The following is a 19,961-nucleotide window of genomic DNA, read 5'->3' on the forward strand; positions in this document are numbered from 1 at the left end:
TAGTGTGTGTTAGATTGGATAATTTTGAGGTATTAGTTCTAATCTATAGCCAATTACCCCACAGAAGGAACAGTTGAAAAATTCCATCTTAATTAGAAAGGTCATTTTACCTCCCTTATCATTTCAGACATGTCTACTCACTCCAGTTTCAAAAAGAAAAAAGTCTGAGTCTGGGAAATAATCAATATTTTTAAATTCTTGGAAACCAAAATTTTGCAATTCCTTATGATTGCTCTAAGATGATGACAAATTTTAATTTAAACAAAAATGATCAATATCTCTTCAATATGTTGTTTATGGGGCAAAGGGGGCAGAAACAATACTAAATAACTATAGCTCTCTTCTCCTAGATGGGTTTGCCCATTGGAAGGACACCGCTCTCTGAGTTGGCTACTGCTCCCCCGGTAGTTCTGCAGGTCCTTCCCTGCTCCACGTTGACTTTCCCCCAGGTCCTGAGAGTGTCAGGCCAATCAAGTCAGCAGAGATGAATATAGACCTCTGTTAATTCCTCATTAACAGTTTGCAGATGAGACTAGCAGGTTCTAAATCCTACCAGGCCTCAGGGCCCATGCCCCCTTGAGAGACTCAGCAAAAAAACCCATAAATCCTTCTCATTCACACTTGCTTTCTCCCAGCCTCACCACAGAAACATCTTTGGAGCATCATAGTTCTCCAGTGCACTAGATGCTGAGTGGACAAGCTGGTGCAGCAGAAAAGGAGGCGGCACTGGGTAGATAGAGATTGAATGACTCTTCCTCATCTATAATCCTCATCTATAGCAGAGAGGTGAGAGGTTCCTGCCCCATCCGCATTGGAATTTCATCAGCAAGATCTGTCACACCTGAGGCAGTTTTGGGACTCCTGAAAACGGCTCTTTATCCCATTTTTTAAACTTATTCCATAGTGAGCCAAATGCTGAAGGTCTTGGCAAGATGCCAAGCCTCAAGGAGATGCTCTAAGGAAACTTGTCCTGATGTAAATGAGTTAAGATTTTTCTAGAGACCAACTCTGGGGTACAAAGGGGAGCAGGTAGCACAGGGCCAGTGAGGCTGTTTAGATTGAGAACTGGGTATAAAGCATCACAATTACTACTCTCCCATCATTACTGAGACAGAATAGTGGGAAAGATGAAGGTTGGGAACCCAGAGTGGAACTAGAAGAAAATCGCATCAAATTATCCATTTTATTTAGATGTAGCCTTATACTAGTTCTCATTTCTTGGGTCTATTTGAAAAAAAAAAAAAAGAGTTATTTCTTTAGCCTAATCAAATCTAATCTGAATATTTCAGTTTGCTTTTAGCCAGTATTTTTTTCTTACACAGGACCTTTTTGTTTTCAAGTTTCCTTAATTCAATCCCCAACTCTCTTTGTTTTTAAAAATAAATATTAAAGAACTTGAGGCAGATGGTGAAATTGAGAGGTAAGAATGCAAGTGAATGGGACTCTAGAGAACAGATTCAAGGACCAATTCAAGTGCTGAGTAATACCAACAACTCTTGGTAAGATGCCTTAAGCTTTCACCATGTCTCTGGCACTTTGTACCTTGTGCAATTGCTTTGCATATTTTGTTTTTTTTAATTCCTAACTTTATTCCTGTTAAGTGGGCACATTTACCATAATCCATGGATTTGAGCTCAGGAAATTAAGAAATTAATAGAGAAGTTGCATATCTTGCCCCAAATCGCACAGTTTACATGTGCAGAACTAGAAACCTAACCTAGATAATCTGGCTTTAGAGCCTGCTCTAGAGCTAAACCATGATGTTGAGTCAGAAAAAATATAGGAACAAGAAAAATGGAGCACTTCTACCTCCTAATTTTTGGAAGGCTTAAGATTGGATCAGACCAATCTGATGTTTCTACCAATTTCCTACTAACATGCTATGGACATACTGGAAAAGAGAAATACACATCCATCCATCCTCAGAATAAATCTATTTTCAATACTCTTTGAAGAGCTTTCACTAACAAGGTCAACTGAACTGAATTGTAAAACAACTTGTAGCACTAATGCATATACTTTTCCATGGAAACCAAATAAACTAGCTACCCTCAAAAAAAAAAAAAGAAAGACATCAGAACAGGATTCTTATATCTGTCTAAATCATGGTTGCAGTGATTCAGAATGTTGCCTCAAATTATATAACAAAACTGAGACTGAATATATATTCTCTAAATTGCTTTTCTGAATTCTTTTTATTTAGTCCCCCCCCCCATAAAGCTTTCATTTGCATTTAATATATTCTTCCATGGAGGGAGCTGCTTAGGCAGGACACAGTAGAATGGCTCTGAGGAGCCAGAGGTCCCTTAAAAAGAATGGAGGAATAAGAAGAGGGAAGTAGTGGCCTTTGGCCAGGACCACTATGGGGAGGAGACAGCAGGTGGTGAGACAAGTGTCAGTCTGCAGGGCTCATGCAGGTCTCTGTACCACCAGTGCCCCAGGACTTGCACTTACAGAAAGAAGTGAGTGTGTGAATAGGGAAATGTAGAGGAACTCAGAGCGGGGGTCTAAACGCAGGGCTAAGCAGAGCTGTGGAACCTTTGTACGTGGCAGAGGAAGCTTCCTCTGCTAAGAACAAAACCACTGTTGAGTGAGGAATAGGGTGAAGAATGTGAGAGGAGGGCTCCGGTCCCCAGGTGATCTTGTTCTAGTCTCAACTCTATTTGCTCTATCCTCTGTGTGTTTCCTGACAGAAACAGGATGTAAGAACACCTTGGCTGGGCATTAACACCAAGAAGGTGCTCCTGGACTTGAAGTCACATCTCAGAGTGCACCTGTGCCTCAGAGCTCAGGGAGAGATGAGGTCCTATTTTACCTCTCCTTCTCCCTCAGTGCATCCCTGGTAGCACTCCAGAGGAAGCTGAGCTGGGTCTGGAGTGGGAGCAAGGGACTGGCAGGCAAGGGGAACAAAGAGGGCAGGTGGAAGAAGAGAGTGTGGTTGTGAGAACCAGACAGAGAGCAGATGCTAAAGCTGGAAGTGGGGAGAGTCCAGTTTCTTCCTCCTCCCCTTTCCTTAGTCTGTGGTAATAAATGGAAGGAGCAGAAATGTGGGCTGTGGACATGTGGGAAATGGGGGAGTTGTCTCTGGAATTCTGCCAAGAGGAAGTGTTCTGGTAGGGCCTACACCCTGAATACAGGATTTTCTTATGGGGCCCCTGTCTGGATATGGGTTATGCTTGCCTTGTGGTTTGGGAGAGATGTTCCCAGACCTTGACAAACTTGGCATCCTCCTCTGCACCTGGTGGCTGAACCTGTCCGTGGGTCCTGGAAGAATATTCCCAGGCTCAGAGGAACCTGTAGGGCCCCTACTGTGTGTGTGTGTGTGTGGGGGGGGTAATCAGGGAACATGGCAGGTCCTATGACTCAGTCAAGTCTCAGCTTTCAGAAGGAAGCTCTGGTTTTTAAACCAACAGGCCTTCTATTTGTGAAAGTCTAGCCTGGTGTATCACCTGTGTCTACTCTGCAGGAGTTGAGGTGCGGGAGGTAAAAGAAGGTCCAAGAGGCACTTCCGGAAGCCTGGTGTGGACACAGAGCAGGAAGCTTGATAGCTTTATCAGAGCCAGACACCCAACTGTCTGCTCTTCTGCCCCGGGCCCCTCAGTTCTCAGGACGATGTTAGGATCCCAGACACTATTGTCTTAAGCAGTTCAAGGACATATCACTGGCTTTCTGGTAGAGTTTGGAAACCCATCTTAGTTTATACCTTTTTTCCAGGCAATCCTTAACTTCAATCCAGCTAAGTCAAGACCTCTCCTCTCTACCCTGTAAGCCTGACCACCAGTTGCACTGTCACAGTGGGATCTGAGCCAGGTCCTTTAACTGCTTTGGTGTTCCACTGTTTTCTTAGTGGACTCTGAACGTTCCCAAACTGAGTTCTGTAGAAACCAAAGGGCCTTTCCGTGGACTAAGAACAGAGCAAGAAGCACTCATGTTAGTCAGGGGTGGATAGCTGCACCAGTCAAGGCAGGAATTACTCACATGAGCGATGAGGGTTGAGAGCTGGAGGGTGTAAAGACAGAGCCCATGAAAATATGGGGGAAAGTACTGGACAGACTGAAAGGACTGTGATATTTGGGAGAGTGCCTCCAGGAGAAGGATCTCAGAAGAGCTTTGCTGGAGCATGCCAATAAATAGGGTGGGAAATCACATTTCCTTAGTTGATTCTGATTTCTATCCCCCTAAGGCAGAGGGAGAACAGAGTCTGTACTGTGGCTTCAGGGATAGGGCTAGAGGACCAGAACAGGCACACCCGATGCCCGTAGGTGCCAGCATTCAGAGAACGCTGTCAGAAAAGTATGGCATTTTGTCATGCCAATATCAAATCAAATCCCTGTTTCTCTAGTTCCTTGTGTGACCTGGAGTAATTGTGCTAACTGCTCATAAACCAAATTCCTTGATACATCATATGGGGCCATTAGCAAAGAGTTACAGAGCCAATAGGCTGACAGTTCCCTAGAACAGTGCCTGGCATGAAGACTTAGCAAATGCTGCAGCCCCTAAACCCTGCTCTCCACATCCACCTATGTATACAGTCCCAGGACTGGTGAGTACCTCTCACAGGCCCTATTTATACCTTGCAGAGCTGAGCCAGGTGAACCAAATGATGGAGCTGGACCCTGCACCACCTGTTCTCAACCAGACTGTACTGGTCTCTGGGCCGGGGCCCTTCATCCTGTTGGGGGTGCCAGGACTGGAGGCCTGGCATGCCTGGCTTTCTGTTCCTGTGTGCTTGCTGTATATTGCAGCTTTGGTGGGAAATGCCCTTCTACTGGGATTGGTGGCAGCAGACAAGGCACTTCAGGCACCCATGTACCAGCTGTTGGGGCTCCTGGCGATCACTGACTTGGCGCTAGCCACCTCCACTGTGCCCAAAGCGCTGGCAGTGCTCTGGGGCTTCTCAGATGAGATCTCTTTTGGGGCCTGCTTAGCTCAGCTCTTTGTTGCCCATGTGGCCTTCATTGCCGAGTCCTCAGTGCTGCTGGCCATGGCTGTGGACCGTTATGTGGCCATTTGCCAGCCTCTGCGCTATGGGGCCTTACTGAGCCAGCGTGTAGTTGGTGTGGTGGCTGTCGCTGCTGTGACCCGGGGTGCCTGTGTCATGGCGCCTCCTGTGGCCCTGCTCCAGAGACTGCCCTACTGTGGGCGGCGGGCACTGCCCCACACCTACTGTGAGCACATGGGAGTGGCACGACTGGCCTGTGGTGACACACGCCCCAACGTCTGGTATGGACTGGTCACCACCTTGCTCTCTCCAGTTCTAGATCTGGGCCTCATAGGTGCTTCCTATGCTTTTATTCTCCGTGCTGTCTGTCGCCTGCCATCCCACGGTGCCCGTCACAAGGCCCTGGGCACCTGTGGGGCCCATGCCAGTGTCATCACCCTCTTCTACACACCTGCTCTCTTCTCCTTCCTGACTCACCGTTTCGGCCGCCATACAGTGCCCAGCCACATCCACATCCTGCTGGCCAACCTGTACGTGGTGGTGCCCCCAGCTCTGAATCCTGTGGTCTATGGCGTGCGCACCCAGCAAATTGCATTGAGGCTCAGGCACTTGCTCCGACTCTGCTGGGTGGGGCCAGTGCAAGTGGTGGGCCCTGAAAGGGAAGAATGAATGAGCATCCTGTTTTCTCCTATGAGTACATTGGGCCACCAAGCACTGCTGCTGTACCTGTCTGGATTCAGCTCTGACTAGGTCTCTGCCAATCATCATGACCATCATCTGCCAATCTGGGGCCTCATCCTCATCCCATCCCTCTACCCTTTACATAGGCAGGATGTACAATGACCTGACCTTGCCCTGCCGGGGTGCGCCAGCTGAGGCAAGTTCTGCTCTTTCTACTTCTGTTTTGATCCCCACAGAGGTATCACTGACCTTTAAGAAGATGGTTGGGCCTAGGCTGGGATAACCAAGGAGGGCCAGGACACAGCTGGGCGGGAATCAGGACCTTGTCTGCTCCACCACTGCTCAACTGGCAACAGATTATAAAAGTTGGCTCTGAATGGGGCCGTTTGTACAGTGTGTGACACAAAGGAGGAAATCCATGTTTGCTGAAGGGATGAATATAGGAGGGGCTGGGGAAATGGCACCATGTGAATAAAACTTAACGTAACTCTGCAAACTGTCCTGGTCTCTGACCTGGGTGATGGATACCTGGGCCCCAAGTTACCCGTGGTGCTGGGAGGGAAAGGAATGGATCAATATGTGGCTGCCTCCCTAAGTTATTTCTCTCCTTTGCTCACATGTGAGCCATCTTCTCCTTCTCCAACTTGGATTAGTCATAAAAATCTAGAAAGATGATCCCAGCACTAATGATTAGGCTTCATGCTTTCCTGACCCCTGTATCCTCCTTTCCCTCTCTCCTGCCCTCCACAAAGTTCTAGCAACACCCACCTGTACACTGAACATGGAGAAAGTTTTCCACTCCATGCAGTTTAAATTGTCCAATTCATTCCTCTCATACCTCTAGCCCCTAGTACCTCTGAATCCCATGGTACAAAAAGAATGGGCCAGAGGGCTTGATGGAGAATGGAATCCTGGCTTGGGGCAGGTGGGTGAGAACCCATAAAGTAAGGTACAGGTGTGGTCTCTCACCCACAGCCTCCTGGGAATTTTCCCTTAAATGGGAAGGTGAGCTTCTGTGCATGTCTTTCTCTACTAGGTATTATGTGTTGGGCAAAGGATTCCAAAGGATGTGATGAGTAAACAAAGGGCCTTTATGTTAAGTGGTCATAATATTAAATTGGAAAAGCAATGAGATTCAATAATGGTAAAGGGTACAGAGATCAGAGCTACAGAGACTACATTCCTCTATGGAAAAATGGGGGTAAAACACACCTCATAGTAAACTGATTTGCCCCTAGACTCTGGGGTGGGTGTGAGATGCCTGAAAAGCTCTCAAGAGACAGAAGAAGACAGAGGAAAGAGTTTAAGGGTGTCCACCTCGAGGCAATGAGTTATGACCCCTTCCCCAAGAGTCAAACTCCTTTGCTTTAGAGGGATGCCCTAGAGGACAGCTCAGGGAACTGGAGCCTCTACCACCCCCTTTGACTGGAAGGACTTTCTTGGAGGGTAGGCAGTGGAGTCTGGACGACAGGTCCCTAGAGCTGGGATTAGGGAGTAGATTTGAATAGTGGGGTGGGACTGTTTAGAGTAGCTGGACTAGATGGGGATTACTACACCTTAGGGGTGAAGCAAGGCCCTTGACAGAGCAGACCAGTATAGCTGCTGAAGCAACCCCCCAGAGCTACAACCTGGCCCCCATTCAGGGATGAATGGTTATGTAAATGGCTTCTCTCCTAGACACCAAGCAGGCAGTGTTACATTTCCTTTCCGAGTATTCCCTCCCTCACAGTTCAGGGAAAGACCCTAATCCTCCTTGAAAGGGATCCATCTCAAGGCCCCCAAGATGTCTCAGATTTATCTTAATCTGTTTGGGTAGGAGAGTGGGTTCCAGCTGGGGAGTGGGAAACTCATCTCCACCCCATCTTCAGAGGCACCGGCCTATCACAGCTCTTTCCTCCCACCCCCACCCCATAGGCCCCCCCACACTTGTCACACTATTAGATGTTGAAACTTGTGCTCCTCCCGTTGAGACCATTCACTGGGACTGAAGATAAAAGCCTAGAAGGCCGAGGTCGTGCTCCACTCTGACAGCTGAGTTAAGATGTGGCCTGTCCTGGCCACAGTCCTGCTGCTGCCCCTGGTCTTCCCAGGACAGACTCAGGTAAGTGGAGGATGGGGGTGGGAAGGTGGTGCTGTGCTTTGGCTAGGCTTCCCTCACCATGCTGATCATTTTTTTATTTTATTTTATTTTATTACAAAAGTTTATTTTTACATCATTTTGTACATTTTTTTTCCATCTCAGTTGTAATCCCCGCGGGTTTCCCATCACCAAGTCACCCGTGTGCCATCACCATAGTCCCGTGCATTTCCCTCCCCCCCACCCCGTTTTTGATCCCATTCCCCGCTCCACCCCCACAAAATGTCTCTGGTATATGGTTGTTCATTATTTTTGTTATTTTCCACCTGGTCCATTATACTCCTCCTATGAGTGAAACCATCCGGTATTTTTCTTTCTCTTTCTGGCTTATCTCACTAAGCATGATCTTTTCCAGTTCCAACCATGCTGATCATTTTTAAGAGTCTCCATGGTTTAAGGGAGTTGGAAAGACTTAGGTAGAAAGATGCCTAGACTTAGAATTGGAGGATATCTGGACAGTCATCACTAGCTCCAGGTGCAGAGAGAGCCACCACCCACCTGCCTCCTTCCCACAGTACAGAGTACCTGACATGCCTCATTGTGCTCAATGTGCCTGTCTGAGTCAGTTTTTTGTAATGGGTGAGTAGGGACTCCTGGAAGGAGAGGATAGCTCCATTAGATTATGTTAATTGCCCCTTGGTTTGTGTAGCATGAGGTTAGAGAGGGAAAATAAGGTGATAAAGGGAGCATTCTGGTCTGTACCCTGATCTTTTATGAGGCCTTGTATTCTGCAGATGTCTGCTAACTTTTCCTTGTGCAAAGGATGCTGGAACTAAGCGTGGTCAGTCTGAACTAGTGTAGGCATGCGAGCCCTGATTCATGATCCCCCAAACCAAACCTATTGACTGGTCTTAAAGTCTGAAGACGTAGTCAGATCAACTACCAGGTGACAGAATTTTGAGTGGGATGATGCAGAGAAGGACAGGGGTCACACATCTTAATTCTTGAAGATTCTGTAAGAAACTCTTATTTTGGGCCACAGGCCTGGTCAGTAACTTGGGAAGGAGTCTTTGATGTAGAGCTAGCTAACCTAACTTCAAAATGGGAGTGGTGATGAGCATAGGAAATTATAATTACTAAATAGATGACTCCTAACATAGCATAGTGAGTCTGTATAAATAAAATGTCTACATATTAATATATCTACACTTTATGAAATAAAACATAATTTCCTCATTTGCACACAAAGATGCCAGGACATGGAAGATAAGTAACTGACCTAATGTCAGAGTCAGAAGTAGAACTCAGTCTGGCTGTCAAATCAGTGTGTTTTAGCTCCAAGTAAGAATATGGGTAAGATGAGGCAAGAGGGAGGAAGACCCTGAAGCAGGCCTCTCTCATTTCTAGAACATTCCCTCTCCTGCTCTATTCAGCTGAAGCAGGGAAGCTGTCTCCCTTACAGCACCCTTAGGCCTGCGTGGCCTTCCGACTCCCACATGGTGTTCTGGGGCTCCCCTGGAGGAAACACACAGGATCTAACACAAACAGGACACCTGGGGGAAGTCTGGAAACTTATTGATCAATGAGTTAGACAAATATTTTTTAAATTCTCAGAACTTCTGGATTTCCAGTCCTAAAACACGGGTCAGACCTTGCCCTGGTCTCAGGAATGTTCCATATCAGTCCACTCACATGTATTTTATATCTCTAGAGAGGGGTATTGCAGAGCACAGAAGCCCCTAAGTGGATCTCTTAACATTTCACACCAGTTTGTGTCTGTCCCCTAGAACCTGGAGGAAAATCCAGCTTCTAGTTCTGTGAACTGCAGCCAGATCCAGCCAGTTTATGAGGTAGGGGATGAGAGTGGCCTTCCCAATAGGAGCTGGAAGCTGGACTACAGCTTCTGGGAAGTCAGGGAAAGGATTATTCACACCTGTGGTAAAAGCCTGCTCAGACAGGGTGCAACAGCCCAGGCGCAAAGAGCAGTCTTCTCAGGCACCCAGCCTGGACTAACCTGCCCCCTGTCCCCAGAGTGCAGAGTGCCCAGCATACTTCCTTATGCTTCATGTGCCTGTGGTCATGCTTTTACAGCTGGTAAGAAGTGTGCCAGGCCCTGGGAATGAGGATGGCATGTGCCATTGTGTGGTTCACCTGCCCGATGGCCTCATCTCCGTGCAGCAGCTGGAACAGCTATGGAGTAAAGCCCAGGTGCTGATGGACAGATATGAGCGGGCACTGTCCAGGGTGAGTGCTGGAGCCCTAGGCTGGGACTGGGCTATGAGCAGGACAATCACAGTTTCTCCTGGACCTAGCAGGAGCCTTGGTGGCAGAGACGGAGCTGAAGGAATCACAGTCCTCATCTTTGAGATGAGTTCTCATCTTATGAGTATGAAGGGAAAATTTGGTACTGATCTTGGGACCTTCAGTGGTCATATCAGGATAGAGAGGCTATAGGGGGTTGCTTTCCTTATTAATGGATGAATGAGTGAGTATGAATCAACTGGGAGATGGAAAGTGGATATAACAATTGCGGATGGAAGTGCAATAACAAGTGCCAAGGAGGCAGAAAAGAGTTTGAAGAGTTTAAAACAGATGCTGTCTGTGCAGGGTCTGTGGGTCAGACTGTTGAGTTTGAGAGTGGCACTACTAGGGTGAGTGAGTGGAAAATCAACAGCATGAAGTGGGCAATTATTATTATTTATTTTTCTTGTAATGCTCACATTTTGATGCTGGGGAGTGTTGGGATGACACCAGATTGGAAGCTGGGAGTGCCCATGCACAACCTCAGCATGCCATGCCTAACAGTGTGGCTCTAGTCAGGACAAAAAGAGAAAACCTGGGTGACGTAGGGAGAAGGTTTTTCCTCCTGTGATATAAAGGGGGATCTGAGTCCTTAGTTGTGAAATGGGGATAGTACTGATGTTCACCTCATTAATAGAATAAAAGGACTATTAATGGCAATAAAAGAGGTGACAGAAGCGATAACTTGTAGGCTCAGTGGACTGTTGGGATGGGGGTGGGTGGGCAGAGCCACAGGTGTGGAGGAGCTGCCTCTACTCTCCCACCTCCCTGCTAGGTCGGTGGCAATGCATGTGCCGTGGAAGGTCATGATCAGCAGGACCTGGAAGGAAACAGCACTCTGGAATCCATGCATCCCAACATCCTCACTTCCTCCTATGAGACCTCAGTTTTCAACCTGCTGCACCAAGAGTTGGAGGGAGCCCAAGAGTTGATAACCCAACTTAAGGCTAAGGGAGGAGACAGTGGAGCTGACGGCCTCCTCCACCAACTCCAGAGCCAGGTACGTGGATAAAGTAAAACAGCTCTCCCCCACAGCTTCAGCTTTATCTAGACTCACAAATCTGGCAATTTCCCAAATAAGTTCTTTTGGGGGTAAGCCTCTTTTCAGGTCTCCAAACACTCTGTGACCTCTGTCTTGACATCTAACTTCCACAGGTGGCTAATACCAGTTTCACATTCAAGCTTCTGGCTGACTCTGTCCAGAGCACCCTCCGTGTCCTCCACCAGGAGGTGGATGTCCTTGAGGGCCAGCTGAGCCAGTGTGAGAGGGAAAAAGAGCAAGAAGAGTCCTCTCCACATCCTGGTCTATCCCTGCCCCCTGGTGAGGTCCCAGCATGAGTTTTCCAAACCTTAGCTCCTTACGTGCAGTGTTGGGAATGCAGGGCTAATTATGGTGCACTGGAGGTTGGGTAGATGCAAAGTCTTCTTTTCACTGCTTGGTGTATCGCTAAGGGATGGAGACTGACACAGGTACAGGCACACCACATGCACAAACACATCCACACACTCCTAATCAGACGCATACACTAACCTGCACCCACACAAGATCACACCTGCCTGCACACTCATGTATGCACTCAGATATATGGACACATCTCAAAGGTACATGTGCATGTTACTCCTTCCTACTTGGCTCCCTGTGGGTTATGTGCCTCACAGCTAGCTCACACTTTGCCTGCACTCTTTAGGTTCTTGTGCTCATGGAGGCCTCCAAAAGGTCAGCAGACCCCTTGTGGTGCAGCTCAACTGGAGAGGCTTCTCATACAAGGCAGGTGCCTGGGGCAGAGACTCAGCACCCAACTCAGATTCCTCCCTCTATTGGGTGGCCCCTTTGCGGGCAGATGGCAGGTAAGTCCAGGGTGATTTCTGTTCTGCAATCACATTCATTTCAAATGTTCCCTAGAGGACCCACCAGTTCTCTTTGAGCCCTACCCCAGCTAGCTCTCTCTACTTCAGGTATACTTCTGGGCCACACTAGCTCAGGCCTGGCAGTTTGCTTCCTAATGCACCCCTCATGGATTAAGTTCACCTACTAAAGTTGGCCTCATGGGTGAAGGATGGTTCTAATTGTCCCGACTGCCTTCACAAATGCACTGGCTCAAATTTCTAATTCCATTGACTCCAAAGTTTGTTCTATCACTATCCTGTTCTTATATCAAAAATAAGATTTTTTATACCTGGGCATTAGGTTTTATTTTCTACTTAGAAGTCTAGAGGATTAACTACCAATCTTGATTTGGAGTCAAAGAAATCTGAGTTTGAGTCTTGGTGTACTTCTTGGAGAAATGCATTAGCATCTCAGAGCCATTCTTTACCCTCTGTAAAATGAGGATAATTACGTATATGAGAACATCACAAGAAATTATATAGAAAGTTGGTGGACTACATACTAGGTGCCAGTACATATTTGATAGAAGAGAGAATGATTAATGAATTGATGCACAGATGAATGTGTCTTTCATAAGAAGACTAGGGAACTAGACCTGGCCAAGGAGATAGACTAACAGACAACAGATTTAAAGTCCATACTTATAGAAGTATGAATCTTGAGGCTCTTCCTTGTGGTGCAGTGGGTTAGGATGTAGAACTGCAAGCTAGCCACAGCCACCTTAGTGCAGGTTCGATCCCTTGCCCCAGAGGTGATCCACATGGCACAGCCGACCTCTCCTGATCCACCCACTGCTCCCCTCAGCAGTGTACTTCATTGATCTACCTGTTCTGCTGACCTCTCTGTCTCTGACCTCTTACCACCCCTGGACCTCTGGCTTGTACCCCAGTTCTGTATGCATAATTAAATAAATTTGTAAAAAAAATTTGTGACTCTTGAGTAGGAGGTCATGGGAGGGAGAGAGAAATGTGAGTTCAAAGTCATTGAAAAGCCTAGCAGAATTTAATTTCAGAATGATTTGCATCACTGATAATGCAAATGATAAAACTTTACAGACATTTTATATCATATGAAACACATTTACTTGCCTTCGCATTTTAAATCCTTTCAAAAATCTCTAAGGCAGGATTTGCTGCCTAATGATAGAGGGTAATACTCATAAGACAGAGATAAGTTAGAGGATTTTCCAAAAAGATCTCAACACAATCTCCATGAGGGAAGCTAGAACTACATCCTGCTCAAGGGCAGATGAAAAGTTGCAAAGTTTAGGTACAGGAAAGTAGCCTTGAAGAAAAAAAAAATAGCTATCTTGTAGATCCTTACTTTGAGGTAAATACTGTACTAATTGTTTTATTTGCATTATTTTGGTCAGTTCTGGCATGCAATAGGCTCTTTTGTTATAGATTTACCTATGAACTGAGTGACCAGGGGCAAGCTACTTAACCCTTCTGAGACCCAACCTAGTTATCAGGAGATAAAACCTTTCTTAAAGTGCTTTTATTATAATTAAATGAGCTAGTGCACGCACAATGCACATAACTACTGCTGAGGATGTTAATATTATTGCTACTGTTTTATGCTTTTTTTATTTATTTATGCATGCAGACCTGGGGTACAGGCCAGAGATGCAGGAGTGGCGAGAGGCTTCACCAGAGACAGTGGGGAGTAGATCAGGCAGCTAAACAAAGTACACTGCTGAGGGGAGCAGTGGGTGGGTCAGGAGAGGTCTGCTGCACTATGTGGATCACCTCCCGGGTGGGGATCAAACTCACGCTGAAGTGGATTTTAGCTTCTTAGTGTTGTGCTTTAACCTACTGCACCACCAAGGAAGGCCTGTTTTATGCTTTTTAAAAACAATTCTTTATTATCACAGTATATCATCAGTGAACAAAGAGAAATTAAGTCAGTTGTTGATTCTAAAACCCCCAATCTTAATTAGAACACTAGCCCTGTCTATTTTTTATAATACATGTTTGTCCTGCATTTTCTCACTTGCTACCTCTGGCATGGGGTTTGGCCTAGGTACTTTGACTACTACCGACTGTACAAATCCTATGACGACCTGGTCCTGTTGAAAAACTCTCAGGAGTGGAAGATGGGCTATGGTGATGGCAGTGGCAATACCGTGTATAAAAACTTCATGTACTTCAACTACTACGGCACAGCGGACATGGCCAAGGTGGACCTTTCCTCCAACACTCTGGTGCTGCGGCGCCCTCTGCCAGCCGCCACCTACAACAACCGCTTCTCCTATGCTGGCGTGCCTTGGAAGGACTTAGATTTTGCTGGTGATGAGAAGGGACTGTGGGTGCTCTATGCCACTGAGGAGAGCAAAGGCAACCTGGTTGTGAGTCGTCTCAATGCCAGCAGCCTAGAGGTGGAAAAAACCTGGCACACCAGCCAGTATAAGCCAGCCCTGTCAGGGGCCTTCATGGCTTGTGGTGTGCTCTATGCCTTGCGCTCACTGAGCACCCGCCAGGAGGAGATCTTCTATGCCTTTGACACCGCCACTGGGCAGGAGCACCACATCAGTGTTCTGTTAGATAAGATGCTGGAGACGTTGCAGGGCATCAACTACTGCCCCTCAGACCGCAGGCTCTATGTCTTCAATGATGGCTACCTCATGAATTATGACCTCAGTTTCCTCACACTGAAGCCTAAGCAGCCAAGACCACCAGCCAAAAGGTCCTCTGGGGCTGGGGATCCACCCAAACCCATTAAGCCCAACAAAATCTCTGGACCCTGACCCAGGGCAGAGCATGGGTGGCTCTTCCTCCTCCTCCTCAGCCTCTCAAATCGCCACATCAGCCTGATAGTTGGGAGACGTTGATTATATCTAGTTAGTTCCTTTCATTGACATCTCAATCAGCACATTAAAGAGCTCTTAATAATGGTCTAGGTGGTTTAATTGGGGGGTTGATTGGGAACAACACTAGCTGGGAAATGTTACCCCTCCTTTGATGCAGGACATAGAGTCATTGTTTCAAAAGAAGTCTCATATCTTATGTTTCGAGCATTGTGAATCCAGTTAACTCAATTCTAGGATGCTGGGAATCTGGTTTAGAAGTATAAGCCTGGGTTTTATCCTCTGATTCCAGTGCAGAAGATCCAGGTTGCTGGTTATGAGAGTGGGGTATAGAAGTTTCCTCTTAAAATATCTAAGCTCCTGGGATGGGGGCACCTGGGAGACAGTGGGGGTAGTATCTTGGTGTGGAAATCAATGTTTCACTGTCCTGAATAAATTTAATGTTGAGGGTAGTGGAGAGAGGAGTTTAGACCTGACTCCTGCTATAGACAGAGCTGCTGACAGCATAACATGAAGGGGTTGGGGTTCAGAGGCCTGTTGTGGAATGTACTAGTGTCAGACATTCCCAGCAACTGAGCTTCTTTGCTCATCTTCAACACACCAAAACGTAAAGACCTGGACACTCTGCTTATTATATACTCCTGTAAGCGGTTAGAGAACGCTGGCCTTAGGCTCAGCCTAGGCGCTTAGACTACTACCAGCTGTATTTGTCAACGTCTCACACCCTGAAATTGTCACAGTCACACAGAGGAGACCAGAATACTCCACCCTGTCTCACATTTATTTTAGCACATGACCAGGTGGTACCCAGTGAACCCCAAAATTGCATGTCTAAAGATCCAGCCATTTATGTGTACAAAGGCAAAGCAGATTCTTAGAGTGAAAGAACTTTAATGGAATTAATGTGCACAGAGAAGGAAGAGAATAGAGGATATTACTAAGAGTTCCCAGTTAAATACCCCACATTACCTATCCCCTTGTGGGCAAATGGTTGGCCAAATAAAATTGGCCTGAAATGGTGTGGCTAAGACCCAGAAGTCTGAGACACCTCTGGCCAGAAGCCATCTGAACAGGATTCTGAAGCAGGTCCCAGAAAGTGGGGACAAGGAGCAAAATAAAAACGCAAATCAAAATAAGGAGTCATTCATTGTCAGTCTCCCCATGTGTCTCTCACCCATGCGTCTCTGTTAAATGTCTCTGTAATTCTCCATCAAGTGTCTTCTTCCATGACTCCTTCTCAGAAGTCCCAACGTGCATCTTGGGCTGCAGAAGCAAGAGTCCTCTCCTCTAGCCACCTGTGTTCGCTGGCCTTAGCTTCACCTGGCCACTCAACTCCACCCATGTTAAGTGGACATTGCTCTAACAGTTATGCCTTCACAGTACATAGATTCACAAATGTTTATCTAATCAAACATGCATCCTCACTTGCAGATGTACAGATTTCCATTCACACCCAAACATCAACATACACATTTACATTTTACATAGACATAAACTTTACATAGTCAATATACATTTAAATATGTCCACTGACAGAAAACTAATTTGCTCTCTGAATAAAGTGAGTCACCTTCACCATATATCTGTGAAACTGTGAATCTGGCTTTTTGATTCCCTAAACCTGTCTTCTTAAGAACACTACTAGTAACGACCTCCACTCCCACCTCTTGACATACAGGTATCTCTCCCCTTAAAGCTTTCACATAAAAGCAAGCCTTTGAGATGGGACCAGGACATTGATATGAATATTTCTAAAGTCTCTGCTAGAATGATATTCAGAAATGACTAGGCCCTCCCTGTTGCTGCAACGGGTTAAAGCTCAGCACCTGTCTGCAGCCACTGCAGCACAAGTTTGATCCAGGAAGGTGACCCACCTGGCACAGCAGATCTCTCCTGTTCTGCAAGCTGCTCCCCTCAGCAGTGTATTTCAGTACACCTTCCTGTTCTGCTCCCCACTCTGTCTCTGGTGAATCCTTACCCCCTGCTCCTCTGGCCTGTACCCAGTTCTTGTATACATAAATAAATAAAGAAAAGAAATAACTAAGTTTTAAGTGAATGAAACATACATTTGAAATGTTTGTGGAGGAATCTCCCTGCCCTATTTCTAGGGATGAAGTCTTTTCCCATCACAGGAGAGCCCCTTGATCAAGCTCAGAATCCTAAAATCTTTACCCAAAGGAAAATGCAACTTCCTCACTTCTGCTTAAGAACTTTCTCCATTTTTCCAAATCACTAGCAAAAATAATAATCTTCTCAATGGAAAAGACTCCATTCTGAACCACAGCTATATGGTTTTACCTATGGTTTCAACAGACATCACTTTTCCACAATAAGGTTGACCATTCCTACAAAAGTCTCACACACAACACTATAGAGAAATGCCCCCCCATAGTTTCTTTCTTTCTTAAGATTTATTTTATTTATTTATGCATAAAAGAAGTGGGGTATAGGTCACAGGTACAGGGGTTGAGAGAATTCACAGGAGACAGAGTAGGGAGCAGAATAGGTAGATCTACTGAAATACACTGCTGAGAGGAATAGCAGGTGAGACAGAAGTCAGCTGCATCATGTGGGTCAACTCCCTGGCCGGGGATCTAATTTGTACTGCAGTGACTGGCAACAGCTTGATAGTATTGAGACTTTAAATCCCACGCCACCAGGGTGGCCCTCCCCCTCAGTAGTTTCATACTGAGAACATTGTTCCCCAATTTTCTAGAAATTTTTCTTATTCCTTTATGGAGACCTGGGCCCTCAACTAGTCCTCCTTTCCCAACTAATCCTGGCAGAGGTTGTGAGGCTTGAGCTGACATCATAATATCCTGCTTTTGAAGCAGTGATGCTCTTAGGTGGGAGGGGCAGCCCAGGGATGAGTCATCTCCTGTTGGTCACACTGAAACCAGGATGGCTCAGTAGCCACGACAGACAGCAGCTGGGGTACATCTGGAGAGCTGGGGTGAGGGTATAACATCTGAAAATACCTGGCCTGTCTTCGTCACTCATCACTTTTTTGAACAAGAAAACTAGCTTGTGACTTAAGAGCACAACACCGAGACAGAGGCCAGAGGAAATATTTGTCTGCCCTCACCCCTTTGGCTCCTGCTTCCGCCTGCTTCCCACCTGCCCATCCACACAGGACCATGCCGCACATTATCTCTCGAGCATCCAGGAGGTCCCACCATGGGTATCCTTCAGGTCTGCCTTCAGGCAATAACATGCCTTCCAGTATCATTCGTGTAATAGTGAAAAATGCAGGCCACCAGGAGGACTTTATTGTAGCTGATGACACTTCAGTGAGGCAGTTTAAGGAGAAGCTCTCTGCTCACTACAAATGCCAAATGGACCAAATAGTGCTGGTCTTCATGGGTCGCCTTCTCAAAGACCATGATACACTGAGCCAGAGGGGCATCCTGGATGGCCACACCATCCATTTGGTCATCAAGTCCAAAAATGGCCCCAGATCCAGAATCCTTCATTCGCAGAACCTGCCAACCAACGAACCCTGCCTTCAGCACAGAAACACCAAAGGAAAGAGTGGATTATGCCCGCCTGCTGGTGTGAGTCATGCCCCAGGGAAATCGGCATACCTTGTGGAGTCTGAAAGGCCCAAGGAGCATACCCAAGAAGCGGAAGTGGGAGGTACAGAGCATATAGCACAGATGCTGGTGAATCCTATCATTCAGCGGCTTCTGTCCAATGTGGACCTCATGAGACAGTTCATTGCAGAACACCCAGACATACAACAATTGATGCAACAGAACCCGGAGGTCTCAAACATCCTTGACAATTCTGAGATTCTGTGGCAAACTCTGGAATTGGCCAGAAATCTTGCCATAATTCAAGAGATAATGCAAACCCAGCAACCTGCACAGAATCTCGAGCAGCCTCTGAACCCACAGTCATGCCTGGGATTAGAGACGATCTCAGGTGGGGACAATGTCTTGGGTCAGAGTTATGCTGATTTCAGTGACCAAGTGCTCAACAGTTTGCATGATCTCTTTGGTGGCAACCTTTTCACGGCTCTTCTGGAAGGGCAAATACCAGAAGTTGATTCCTCACCCCCATCTCCACCACCTCCTCAGGAACAGTGGAACCAGCTCTCACAGCTTCCTACTACTCGAGTCATCTATGCTAGTTCTCACTCTGGTTTAACCTCGATCAACTCATCCAACACTACCCCTAACAGGGCAAACCCTACTTCCAGAGTCAATACTGCCACTATCTCCACCAAAATCCAGAGTCAGACATGTGCCATTCAGCAGCCCGTTGGGGTACCAGCTTTACCCAGCATAGAGCTCTCCAAGCAGTCCCAGGAAAAAGACAAACATGTCACCATCTCTTCAGATAGCTTTGACCAGAGCTCAGAGGAGGATCTCCAGCAATCGGATGAACCAAGCAGCTCCCAGATCACAGGAAACATGATGCAGTTGCTTTTGAATAATCCCAACCTGGCGGCCCAGATGATGTCGTTCATGAGCTTGTCCCAGCTAAGTGAACAGTGGAGGCAACCACTGCTCACATTCCTGCAGCAGACACAGCTTTCTGACATGCTTTTATCCCTGATCAACCCCAAAGCATCACAAGCATTATTGCAAATTGAGCGGAGCCTGCAGACTTTGGCGACAGAAGCTCCTATCCTTCTACCCTGGGTTGCACCCTATCTGTGGGGTCTGGGCTGGCTTCCTGCCCCCTGCTGCAGCTACTCTGACACTGTGCCATCCACCAGCAATATGCTAGATATGACTGAGTCCAAAGTGTCTGAGTGCTGTCACACTCTAGAACAGTCCCTCAGAGGTTGCAATCCCTAGCTGATGACCCTCCTGACTTCTACAAGTCCCTGAGATTCATGACAGCAAGCAGATGGAATCTCTACAGGCCTTGGGATTTGGGAGCCACCAAGTCAGCCTGCAGGTACTGATGGCCACGGAGGGGTACACCAATACTGCTATCCGCAAGCTCAAGCAATCCCAAGGATGCTAACCACCGTGTCTACTTATCTGTTTGTTACCTGCCTGCCGACCCATAAGACCATCTTACCTGACTTTCTACCTCTTCTGATGCTTCCAGTCAGGAGAAGTCCTGGAATAGGAGAAAACATTCACAGCTTTCTCTACTGAATAACAGATCATTGGTCATGGCTGGAAGATCTGTTAATAAAATGGCTACACTCACTTGTCCTCATCTGAGGTTTGGCTTTGTTTCTTTCACAGGACAATGATCTCTGTGTGACATTCCTATGTCACATCCATCCATAAACACACACATCCAC

At 46.7% G+C, this 19,961-nt stretch overlaps 3 protein-coding genes across 3 annotated transcripts; all 3 read left to right on the forward strand.

Annotated features, from left to right (window-relative positions):
• Window positions 1–4,603: 4,603 nt before the first annotated feature.
• On the forward strand, window positions 4,604–5,611 carry LOC101621419 (olfactory receptor 52D1-like). The gene has a single exon (XM_004683648.1). The coding sequence runs from the start codon at window positions 4,604–4,606 to the stop codon at window positions 5,609–5,611; it is 1,008 nt and encodes a 335-aa protein (XP_004683705.1).
• A 2,053-nt stretch (window positions 5,612–7,664) lies between these two features.
• LOC101621651 (olfactomedin-4) lies at window positions 7,665–14,635 on the forward strand. The gene is made up of 7 exons (XM_004683649.1): window positions 7,665–7,724; window positions 9,488–9,550; window positions 9,792–9,944; window positions 10,777–11,001; window positions 11,157–11,322; window positions 11,690–11,849; window positions 13,912–14,635. The coding sequence occupies exons 1-7, from the start codon at window positions 7,665–7,667 to the stop codon at window positions 14,633–14,635; spliced, it is 1,551 nt and encodes a 516-aa protein (XP_004683706.1).
• A 3,197-nt stretch (window positions 14,636–17,832) lies between these two features.
• On the forward strand, window positions 17,833–19,672 carry UBQLNL (ubiquilin-like). The gene is given in 3 exon segments (XM_004695862.2): window positions 17,833–19,462; window positions 19,465–19,506; window positions 19,509–19,672. Coding segments are annotated over 3 exon segments (1,836 nt in total).
• Window positions 19,673–19,961: the final 289 nt, after the last annotated feature.

This window comes from Condylura cristata, unplaced genomic scaffold (genome assembly GCF_000260355.1).
Source record: "Condylura cristata isolate star-nosed mole 26May11 unplaced genomic scaffold, ConCri1.0 scaffold00015, whole genome shotgun sequence".
NCBI lineage: Eukaryota > Metazoa > Chordata > Mammalia > Eulipotyphla > Talpidae > Condylura > Condylura cristata.